This window comes from Hevea brasiliensis, chromosome 9, assembly GCF_030052815.1.
Source record: "Hevea brasiliensis isolate MT/VB/25A 57/8 chromosome 9, ASM3005281v1, whole genome shotgun sequence".
In the NCBI taxonomy this organism is placed as follows: Eukaryota; Viridiplantae; Streptophyta; class Magnoliopsida; order Malpighiales; family Euphorbiaceae; genus Hevea; species Hevea brasiliensis.
Genome location: NC_079501.1, coordinates 85230675 through 85243290, shown reverse-complemented (window position 1 = coordinate 85243290; position 12616 = coordinate 85230675). Strand labels below are relative to the sequence as shown.

The following is a 12616-nucleotide window of genomic DNA, read 5'->3' as shown; positions in this document are numbered from 1 at the left end:
TATAAAATAATTTTTTTAATAAAAAAATAATAATATATTACTGTGCAGGGCGGGTTACGAAGTTTTGAGACAAGAAGAAAGTCTTTTCGTCCTTGCCTCACACAAATATAGATCGTGACAAAATTGGAAAAAATTAATCAGATTCGAAGCAAAGCAGATCGAATTCGAACACTTTTGCCATTCGACCTCTAGATTGGGATAACATTTACTAGTCTTAGAGACCTTAACTACAAGACCTCAGTTGTAGGATGTATACAACCTCTCCTAGCCTTCAAAACTTATATACCATCTCACTTTGCCCTTATGTCTACCTAGTTCTAATAGGAAACGTGTATATCGACGAGGTTGGCATATTTATATTGTATCAAATAAACAACGTGACTTATGATCATTGATATTATATGTTTTTGATATTACTAGCATTGTAGACTTATTGTGTACAGGATTTGTAGTTTTTTTTGTTTGGACAAAGGGGTTAGAAATTTGAGAAGTAAATTGTAATTTTAAGGGACTAAAGGAGATATTTTATTTTTAATTCTATTTATATAATTTTAGGAGTGTGATGCATCACTTGTATGTAAGGGAGAATCTATGAGGAGCAGCGAGATAGAAATTCACCATGCCAGTGGTTAGCTTTACGGTAGTCAACTAGTCACTCCCCCTTAAAGAGCATTAGAAACACAATGGGCTGTGGCAAGAGGAGAGATCACCGTAATTTTAAGAGTGTGATGCATCACTTTTAGGTAAGGGAGAACCTATGAGGAGTAACGGGACAGAAATTCACCATGCCAGTGGTTAGCTTTACGGTAGTCAACTAGTCACTCCCCCTTAAAGAGCGTTAGAAACACAATGGGTTGTGGCAAGAGGAGACATTGCCACAGCCCATTGTGTTTCTAACGCTCTTTAAGGGGGAGTGACTAGTTGACTACCGTAAAGCTAACCATTGGCATGGTGAATTTCTATCTCGCTACACCTCATAGATTCCCCCTTACCTACAAGTGATGCAAGGACAGTTGATTCAATTATATTTATTATGATAAATAAATAAAATAATAGCACGTTTTTTATATATTTATGCCTCATTCGTTATTATATACTCATTGCGAAACCATGCTAATATACTCATTCTGTTGAACAGATCATCTGGAAATTTTCCTTGGTGACTTGTCTTGAAAAAATTCAAGTGCCACAGGATCCCATGAGTATTCTTACACTGAGCTCGTCACAGTTTGTAGGTTTTTTGGACAATGTTGTATTTGTGTTTTATTATGAATGGATTATACTATTTGTTTTATCTTTGTGTTAATTTCTAAGGATTTACTATTATATTATTTAAAATACAGCATTCTTAAACATGTGAAATATTGGATGCTGATATGAAATAAGAGCAACATGTGTTAAACAACGTATTACAAGGAATGTTTCTATCCAACATTCCTATTTCCCTGCCATTAATTGAATGAAGGCATTTGTTCACATATCATGCAATTGCCTTCAATAAACTACTGCTAAAACCATGCAGGACAAACGGTACCCAAACCAAATAAGAATAAAAAAAATATTAAAAAAAAAAAAGGCAGCCTCATTTAAGATCATATAAATTACAAGTTACAGACTTATTGACAATGCAAATGCAGCTTGTAGTACCCAAATTTCCCCCAAGTACACAATGCTAACTAGAGTGGTACTAAATCTTTTTACAAAAATTCCAGGCATGCTGCTACAAACAATATTATCCCATTTACCTGAAACAATTTATACATACAACCATGTCATGTTCAGAAGCACGAAAGTGAACTTTGAAAGGTTAAAAATACCAGTGCTGTGCCATCCTCAGTCAATTCTGCAGCTACATAATTTTACAATCACCTGAGTAGTTAACTGTAACAGCTCATGTTGTGGATTCACCATCTTTCCTAAGTAATTCCTACAGAAAAGCAAATTCAACAATTATCAACTTTTGTTATGCCATCAAGAAAGAAAGAGGAAAAGAAAGAGTAAAAATGATTAGCGAACAAACTTGCCTCACCCCTTGAGGGAAAAATGATTTACTCTCAGCTAATAACTAAAATCGTTAGCTTCCAAAAATCATTGTACTAACAGTAAAATTATTGTGGAACCAAAGGATTGATTCTTCTATAGATGAAACGATTACAAGTCATGAAACACAATTTGATCTTTTAAGTATGTTGTGTGCGTGTGTGCGCACGTGCTTATCTCTGATAGAGGAAGCGACATCCATCTTGGAAGGGAGTAATATGATCTTTTGCACAGAGAAATATGAATGAGTAGTCGCATCAAAATCTGCTCAGGATGGCCCCTTCAGAGCCAGCCATGCAGTGTCCAAGGAGCATGCTTTTAAGCTTCATTCAATAAATTACTTTTTGGTTTGTAGGCCATGACAGCTTGAATAAAGCAACATACTCAATTGAATCCATATTTGTCAAATAAGCAACATAAATTATCCTGAATTCCCACACAAGGTAGTTCTTCTTGTGAGTGAGAGAGAGAGAGAGAGAGAGAGAGAGACAGAGACAGAAAATTACTGATTTGGTAGAAGCAATAGACAGCCGTTGCCTTTCTTTCTTCTCACGCAAGCATTCTCCGCACCAATTAGAGAAATCTTTTTGATATTTCTTCATTTCTCTAAATACTGAACTGTATAGAGACAACATAAATGCATGTTTAAAGCTAGTGACATTCTATGCTTGCAAAAGCAAGAAAAGTTCATAATAAAAGGGAAAGGCCTTTGCTGACAGGAGTTGCAAGAAATAATAGAAAAATTACAATAGCACCAATTGGTCAAGCAATCAAATAGCTGGAAAATCCTAAAAGAAAATTGATGTAATGAAACTAGTAATGATGGTTGACCATTAAACATGGTTTGAAAAATTGACCAAAATTAATATATTGCCTGGAATCGGAACAAACGGCAAGTTTATTAATTAATATAGCAAGTAGTGCAGAATAAACATGAAAAACTACCTTCTACACCAAAGAAGTAGATTGATCCTATGACCAGATGTTGTGGCCCTGGCACCATGCCTGTGACGACCACGATGAAGCACAGCTCGGCCAGGGACATGAGAATAGTCAAAGATCTCCTGTTTCAAAGAAAATACTTCATCAAAAAGTGAACAATACAAAATTCATATACAAAGGAGAAAATTATTAATAAGACAGCAAGATTGTGTAAATTACATCATGTAAAAATCATGCAGTTTCATCAAATAAGTTAAAATTGTAATGCTGTTCCAAAGTCAGTCATACAACATTTAGCATTCTGATAAATTACTGATTTTGAAAAAAGTATAATAATCAACACTTGCCTGCTTATTAAGTGTTTATACAGTCAAGGGTTAAAGCAGCAGGCATTCACAAATTTAACATTTTCAATTTATCCAAAACAGAGGAAAATAAACTTTTGAAACGAAAGGCAAAGGCGTTTGCTGCCTTCTTGGGTAAAGAATTCTACAGAAAAACAAATTTTTACTACATTTTTTTATAATATCATCAGATTCAAAAACTTGCACCCATTAATTGGTTCATGGAAGCGAGTGAAATAGCATGGGCATAGAGACCTATTCCCCATATTGAATAGCTATTCTCAACTTTGGTTGAAATTTTAAATGTGGAATAGTTATTCCATATTCCACAAACTCAAATATTGGCTGAAATTTTAAATGTGAAATAGTTGCTGCAAAGAGAAATTTCACAAATTTATGGAATACAAATTCTACACATAAATAGAGAAAAGTTATTCAATGGACATGGAGTAGCTATTCCATTTTTACTCTATTCTATTTTGCATTTGCAAACAAAATGAAGCCATAAAGTCATTACAGATAGACATTACTAAAAATACAAACAACATTTGCAATAATACTATTAGACACAACACAAACATATGATTACTTGATAATACATTGAAACTAAATTGGAATACATTGGCTGTGCAGTCACAAGTAATTACTAGAGAAAAAAAAAATATATAACAGCTTTCTTCAAAAATAATAACAATATTATTAGTAACATACCTCTGACTGACTTCCAGTATTTACATGTTTATCACATCGCATGCCCCGGAAAAACAATTCTCCGCCAGAAAATTGCTTACCCAAGCAAACATTCAAAGTTACTTCTGAATCATCCACATGAAAGCCTACAAATGTACAATTATTTATATTTAGACTCCATCATTTTGATAGAACATGAAATAAAATAAATGTATAACTATTCTATAAACAAAATTATATATTTCAGGTGGTATAACTTATGGTAAAAAAAATAATAGAAATTTTGACAATCATGGTGAGTGTATTTGTGACATTACCACCAACAAATATTTAAAGAATCATATGTACTATTGTCAACTAAGCACTTCAATGATGTATGCAATGCAGGTGCACGCCTTGTAAATCCCATTCTCCAAATTTGCTCAATTAATCAAAAGGTTTAATCACCAAAAGTTGGCAAAACAGCAATTATGGAATCTTCTGTGGAAATGACCTCTACTTCTGCTCAGAGTTGCAGTTCTAGCTATAACCAAGAATCTTTGACACTATTGGTCTTTTGGATATGACAAGCTGAGCTGACTGGCTTAAACCAGGTGAGTTGACATACATTGTCAACAATTATATAGATTATTACTAAACCACCCTTTTCTCTCTCTCATTCTTCCCCCCATCTCTCCATATTATAAAATCAAAATTAAAATAACAATTGAAGTATTATGTGACGAACACAAGCCAGCATTTCTCTTTCCTTAGAAAGTCTTTTCTTTGGCTTAGCTTTGTCGTGCATAAATTGTACAGTTTGACATGGAGATAAACATTATATTGAAGGTAGCAATTTTAATGGAGGGAATGCTCAAGTTTGTGGTTTGGTGATAGTGGTTTACATATCGATCAGAAAGGAAGATTTAACAAGTTCTTGTTACTGTATTCTTGGGATCCACATGGATGCCTATTCACAATGCTTAATGCAGAGTCACTATGGTAAACGCAATGAAGAATGGTTGTTTCTCCTTCGCAATTGGCAAAGTTTCACCTTCCTGGTAATTCGTTCAGACAAAAGCCTCTTTTTTTCCCCTAAATATTGATTTTTAATGTTGAAATTTTACTATTTTTATTTAATGGGTTTTATGCTGCTAGAAATGAATGTTGCCATTTAATTGATTTTTAAGTAGGTTTTTTTTTTTATTTCTTCTATTTTCTGTGGGATCTAACGAAATGTGTTTAATGATTAATATAGCAAAATGTTCCCATGTTTTCTCTTTCTACTCTCTTACCAAGCATCTACAAACTAATGCTCATAGTACGAATACATAAATTAACACTAAAACTAATTAGGAAAAACCCATTGCAAGCCCCACATTTTATTTTGACCTATTATACTCTTGAAAAAATTATGCATATAGGTTACAATGTACAAAGACAAAAAAATAAATAAATAAATAAATAAAGGGTACAATATGTCAAAAATAAAAAGTCAAAAGTGTAATAGGTTAAAATAAAGAATCAGTTGTGTGCTAGACATTTCCCAAATAGTTCAAGGCCTAATTTATCTATTAGGCCAATGCTCGTATAAACAATTGGAAGACATTTTACAGCCAAGACTACCAAACTACAGCATATGATCAAGTACCGTTTAGGGTGTCAATGTTATAGACTGTTCCACAAAGCTACAAGCTATTAACCACATAAACATATACTAGTAAAAGAATGCACTAACCAAGAACTTACCCAAGTCAACATCCCTATCTTTACCATATTCAACAACAAAACCATGATGAGAATCCAGGGTTGATCCACCAACTTCAGGAAAGAAAACTGCACCATAGAAAGAAATACACACATAATATGTATACATAAACACATATGTACCTTCAAATGAACCAATAAACCAGACAACCTAATATGAAGAAATATATGTTACCTTTAGATATAGGGCGAACAAAGCCATCCATAAGCTTGTCAAGCATCGTTTCAAGACCAAAGTCATCAAGTACAGCACCATATTTGTTCATTGTATTTGGTCGCATGATTCGAAATTTTGCATCATTAACCCACTTCTCAAAATTTTCCACCTGGGAAATCAAATTAACATAAGAGAATATAAAACCAGGAGAAGTGAAATATCTATCTAATTGTATAAAATATATACAGACAAGTTTTCTGATTGTAATGGCACATGGCAAATAGAAACTACATCATTACCTCTGATAATAGTAAGTTGCAGAATTGTGGCTGAAGCATTTCGAATGTAAACACTCCGGGAGAGGGTTCAGACATTATACTTCTAAAACTCTCCTCCGTGTTATCACTGATTGCCTTTATAAAGGAAGGGAGAAAGAAGGTTGAAGGGTGCATTGTGTACAATTCTCTATTTAAAGGCTGCACCAACATCACAAAAGAATATGTATAAGGCAACTGTATCATCATCTGGTAGCAGCATATGTGAATATGGAAGCAACTCCTAAGCCCCATTCCCCTTGTAAGATAAATAATATAAACTGTGGAGAGAAACCAGCAACTATATGAATGGAAATGTCATCCATTTCTTTTGACTAGTACACTTTCAAGAGATGACCACCACATCAACACCAAATTTCCACCCCATTCCACAAATTTGTGCAGACAGAACACCCCATCAATATGGTGGGGGAAAAGACATCTCATGGTTCTCCAACTATTAAAATAGGAAAAACCAATGAAAATATATTATTTCTTGGAACCTAATAAAAGCCAAAATATATCACATCTCATACCTGATAATTTGATATTATCTTCTGCCTGTATTCTCTATGTCTTTGAACCTAATGAAAGCCATTAAGGAAGAACATTATGAAAAATTTCCAGAAGACCATATAATCAATACCACATAAGCACTTATGTACCTCATCTCTGTTGTCCTCCTTCCTCTCTCTATATAAAGTGGGAGGGAGAAGAAACAGAAATTGAAGTGCTAGTAATACAAAAGTTGAGAACATTCAATTAAGAGATTAAATAATGGGAATAAAAAGTTGCAAGAATAGCAATTATGTGTATTTGGTTTAAATTTAAAAAAAAAAAAAAAAAAAAAAAAAAAAAAAAAAAAGAGAGCAAGGTTAATGTTCTTAATTATATATTTAACATGTAATTTTGATATTATATTATAACAAGAGTAGTTATAAACAAAAAGTCTTTTTTTTTAGTCCCCCTCCAATCTTACCCCATCCCCTCTCTAACCTAGTGAAGAGGAGGTTAACCTTCAATTCCTTTAGAGGTTAACACCTTCAAGAATGCCATTTATGGGCAAAAGAGGTGCGTGTTAACCCTCTTTAACTCTCTAAACAAACACACCCTAAGAGAAAACAGTAATAAAATGTTAGGCCTAATATTCCTAAAATAAAAAGGATAAGCTTCTAGGTCATGCTGTACTACTCTCCTCCAAGTCAATTTAAGTCTACCATTTCTTTTCTTTCTATTCTCTAACCTAATGTGCTCTACTTGTCTAACTGGAGCTTCCGTATGTCTACGCTTCACATGACCAAACCACCTCAATCTTCCTTCTCTCAACTTATCCTCAATTGGCACCACTCTTATATTTTCTCTAATACTCTCATTACGGATTTTATCTAGTCTAGTATGATCACTCATTTACCTTAACATTCTCATCTCCGCAACTCTTATCTTGGACGCATACAACTCCTTCAGTGCCCAACACTCACTACGATATAATATAGCCGATCGTATGGCTGTACGGTTAAATTTCCCTTTCAACTTATTGGGAATTTTGCGATCACATAAAACTCTCGTGGCACGTCTCCACTTCAACCATCCGGCTTTAATCCTTTAACTAACATCCTCCTCACATCCCCCATCTACTTGAAGGACTGAGCCGAGATATTTAAAATGATTACTTTGGGACAGTACCACTCCATCCAAACTAACTCCTTCCCTATCACCAGTTTGGCCTTCACTGAACTTGCAATGCATATATTCTGTCTTCATTCTACTTAACTTAAAGCCCTTTGACTCTAGAGTACTTCTCCAAAGCTCTAGCTTTCTATTGCCTCCTTCCCGTGTCTCATCTATCAGAACAATATCATCCGCAAACATCATGCACCAAGGAATACTCTCTTGTATATGTTTCGTCAATTCATCTAAAACTAATGTAAAAAGGTAAGAGCTTATAACTGATCATTAGTGTAATCTATTTGAGATTGGAAAATCTCTTGTGTTCCCTCCCACTCTACTCATGATATTAGTTGCTCCTTCATACATATCTTTCAACACTTGTATGTACCTAATAGATACCCTCTTTTGTTCTAACACACTCCATAAGACATTTCTTGAAACACTATCATAAGTCTTCTCCAAATCAATAAAAACCATGTGTAGATCTTTCTTCACATCTCTATATTTCTCCAACAAGCTTCTAATGAGAAAGATCGATTCCATAGTTGAACCACAGGGCATGAAGCCAAATTGATTGAGAGAGATAGAAGTATCATGACGTAGTCGATGCTCTACAACTCTCTCCCACAACTTCATAGTATGGCTCATGAGTTTAATCTCTCTATAATTTAAGCAACTTTGTATGTCTCCCTTATTTTAAAAATAGGTACTAAAATACTCTTCCATTCATCAGGCATTTTCTTTGAGTTTAGAATCTTATTAAATAATTTAGTTAACCATGCCACTCCCATATCTCCCAAACACTTCCACACTTCAATTAGTATTCCATCGGGTCCACAGGCTTTACCCCCTTTCATTCTCTTAAGTGGTTCCTTTACTTCTAAAGATCTAATCACTCTAGTATAATTCACATTCTTTTCTATTGTTCTAAAGTCTATATTTACGCTATTATCATTTTGACTATTGTTAAAGAGATCATTAAAATAATTTCTCCATCTTTCTTTAATGTCCTCATATTTCACCAACACTTTTCCTTCTTTATCCTTAATGCACCTAACTTGATTGAGATCTTGACATTTCCTTTCTCATCTCCTTACTAATCTATAAAAATCTTTCTCCCCTTCTTTAGTTCCAAGTTTCTCATATAACTTTTCAAATGTCTGTGCTCTTGCTTGACTAACTGCCTTTTTTGCCTCTTTTTTTGCTATCTTGTACTGTTCATATGCCTCATTATTATCACATTTAGGTAATTTCTTATACCATTCCCTTTTTTCTCTTCACTGCCTTTTGTACTTCCTCATTCCACCACCATCTCTCTTTTGAGAGTGGTCCATGTCCTTTAAACTCTCTAAGTACTTTTTTAGTTACTTCTCTAATCTTTGATGCCATCTGTATCCACATATCATTGGCCTCCATATCCAGCCTCCATGCTTCGGACTCGAGAAGCTCATTTTTGAACTTCACTTGCTTTACTCCTTTGAACTCCCACCACTTTGTTCGAGCTACACTATTTCTTCTAACCTTACTTGAATTGTTCCTAAACTTGACATCCAAGACCACTAACCGATATTGACTTGTTAAAGCCTCTCCTGGAAAGTGAAAGCAAACAGAACAATAAGAGAGATTCTGGTGCCATTGCTCAACATACAAATCAAAGGAAAGCTGAGTCTTCTGCATACGATTACGAACCAAAGGAAAGCTCAATCTTCCGCATATATTGCTTCAATGCATTATATTATTATTCAATAATATCTGGTCATATTGGAAATATCAATATTATAAGATCTCATTGATGCTGTCATCAAAAAGGATAAAATGGAATCAAGGAACCTTTTAATTCCAACTCAAGCATGGAAATATCTGATTGAGGGCTTGAGGCTCTTTATGGTGTTTCAATTTTCAACAGCAAGTATTCTCCAACCATGAGAAAGTGATGTGGTGGAACACACGAGGCCCTTAGAAAAGCAAGATTAAATATCAAACTAGTCAAAACTTATGCTCAAACATTAATGCAAGGCCATTTAATGTAAGGTCACTTGGGACAATCCAATTCTTGCAAAATAAGTAGTCTTATTATTATATTTGTCTCAATTGCTATCTTGCTAGTTCTAATTCTTACTAAGTTTTCTTCAATCCTGTAACTAAGGGTATTTAGGTAATTTCAGGATTTTCTGGAAAATATTTATGGAAGTCGCTTGTAGGTCTTAACTTGGACCCATTAACAATTTTAAGTCTTGGTTAGATTATGTCCAAACCCTAATTCGTCCATCTAGCCATGCATTTCAAAAAGCACAAGAAAAAACCCAAGATGTTGTTCACAAACTATAACTAACTAAACACATATTTATGAACTCTTTGACATTTGAAACTCCATAACTAACCAAGCACATATTTATGAACTGTTTGACCTTTAGAACCCCACCAGAAAGTAGCCAAAGGGACACTGCAACCATCCTACAGCAATTATAGTAACATAATTAACCCATCTTAGTTTTCCTGCTCAAATGTCCAAAAATATATGCCTGACTAAACTAAACTTTCTCAAACATTAAACAATTCAGACATATAGACAAAGAGATCTGTTAACTGAAACTTTTAGCATCCTAGCTGGCAAACTTTTCCATCATGGTAACTAACATCCATATTCATCTCACTTTTATTTCTCAATGTCCCACTAATATAATTCATCTTTTTCTCTCTTTGGTCAATTGCCTCAATCAACTGATACCCAAATAATTACTGGGTGTGTGAAACTGATGATCAGCTGGTATTTAGATTTTAACTTGTCTAGGTTGTAACTTGCAAGGGGTATATAGAGAAGAAGCCCCTAACTAAACTAAAAGCATAAAATGACGTGAAATTTAGTTTATCCAAAAAAAAATGCCTGAAGGTTATAAAATACAAAAGAAATCAAAGTTTAGGTGGATAACGATTCATGTGGGAAAGAGACTGTTAAGAAAAGAATTTGAGCTTTAATCAAAGGTTGCTCCACACCCTTTAACTCTTCTAAGTTCTACCCATGCCTTTTGCACACACCTATCAACACCACCTTTGCGTTTTCCTATACTCCCCCTCTCAACAACAAATTAGTGTGGCCGTACTGCAGACCTAATAATAATAATAATAATAATAATAATAATAATAATAATAATAATAATAATAAAGAATTGAGAAATTCAACGAGTTAAGACTTGGGCTCTATGTTACAATAAGCAACAAGAAGATCACAACCGCTCAAAACAGAAAGCAGAGCCTAAGGACATTTTTGTCATTTCAGTTTTTAACCAAAAAACCACGTATCCGTTGGAGCATAAAACCAGCATTAACAAAACCCTAAACGGGAGAAATTCGCAATACTCCATCATTATTCGCTCCGTTTTGGTTGTTACCCAAACACAAGACGAAAAAGGGCAACCAAAATTCATGGGAAAGAGACTGAGAGAGAATTTTTTTTTTTTTCCTTTGAAAAAGAAAAAGATAGCAAATTCAACTAATTTTCCTTTATTTTCGCCAAATTCTCATACATTATAAACAATTAAATTAAAAAAATAAAAGAAAAAAAATCAATTTTGAACATACCCTGGTTCCCTCTCCATGAGGCAAGTACTTCAATAAAATTTCCCTCATGAACTTCATCTTATCATCTCTACTCATACCAAGCATACTCGGCGGCAAGTAACGCTCCAGCGAGCTAAAAACCGAAGGACTAAAATCCAATTGCAGATCCTCATAGCTCTCCGGCTTATGATCCTTATTAGGGTTCAGCCTAAGCCTCTGGCTCGGCGTCACTGAAACAACAGCCGGAGTTGCCGGCTTCCCGGAGTTCCCAGCTGCCACCATACCGTTTCCATCTCCGGCGACCGTAGGCACATCCCGGCGATCGCCAGACATGATGAAGGTCACAATATGTGTGGTAAAGCAAAGGCTACGCTTAAAGCATTGGTAGTGAATGGAAATGGCTGAGGATAAAATGGGAATTTTGGGAGAGAATTAGGGTTTTTTGTGGTTGAGCTAACTAAGCTAAGCTAAGCTAAGCTAAGAGGTTATTGCTGTTGAACGTGAAGTGAGGAGTTTGTTGCCCGTTTCAGTTAGGGTTTGGCAAAATTTGGTAGTTTATGCAGGTGCCTTATAGAAGCATTTTTTTTATACGCGTTTGTTTGGCTCGTGAATTTAACGCAGGTTTTCGATTGGGTGTTGCTTAGGGCCCACTTTGGATTTAGCCATTACAGTGGAGAGTATTTGGATTTTCGTGTGAGAGTTTGAGAGTTTTCTTCTGGCTATATGGTACAAAACTATTTAATCGATATCTATAACTGGATAATAGAAATAAATGGAAAGAAATTATAAATAATTTTCCTATTATTTCTAAAATCAATATTAGTATTATTAAATTGAACTTTAGGGAGCTGGTATTCACGCTTTGAATCGTCATATTATATTAAAAAAATCTCCAAAGGCAATAGTTGAGTGGTTAACTTAGTAATAGGATTTTGTTCTATATCAATTTAATTTTTTTATATTAATATAATTATTAAATATTATCTCTATTTAGACATACAATAAAAGATGGTGATAGATTATTTAATAATTCACCTTATTGGGTGTTCCTTCAATTTAATAATATATCCCTTCCTGTAAGATTGGGTTAAATTGAGATCAATCAGTGATTCCGAGTCTCGATCCTAAGGGGGTTATGATCGTCATATTTGGAGAAT

General features: G+C 34.4%; 1 protein-coding gene across 2 annotated transcripts; it reads right to left on the bottom strand.

Annotated features, from left to right (window-relative positions):
* Positions 1–1561: 1561 nt before the first annotated feature.
* LOC110658946 (2-oxoglutarate and iron-dependent oxygenase domain-containing protein CP2) lies at positions 1562–12013 on the bottom strand. Of its 2 annotated transcripts, XM_021816745.2 has the most exons (10): positions 11481–12013; positions 6770–6817; positions 6219–6395; positions 5938–6088; positions 5745–5831; positions 4038–4162; positions 2986–3104; positions 2547–2658; positions 1870–1927; positions 1562–1745 (listed from the first exon to the last, which is right to left on the bottom strand). In XM_021816745.2, exons 1-9 carry the CDS (start codon positions 11790–11792, stop codon positions 1892–1894), a joined length of 1167 nt encoding a protein of 388 aa, XP_021672437.1. In that variant the 5' UTR covers positions 11793–12013; the 3' UTR covers positions 1562–1745; positions 1870–1891. The 2 variants fall into 2 exon arrangements, with proteins under 2 accessions (XP_021672437.1, XP_021672436.1); XM_021816744.2 differs by having other exon boundaries at positions 1562–1927.
* Between the last annotated feature and the right edge of the window lie 603 nt (positions 12014–12616).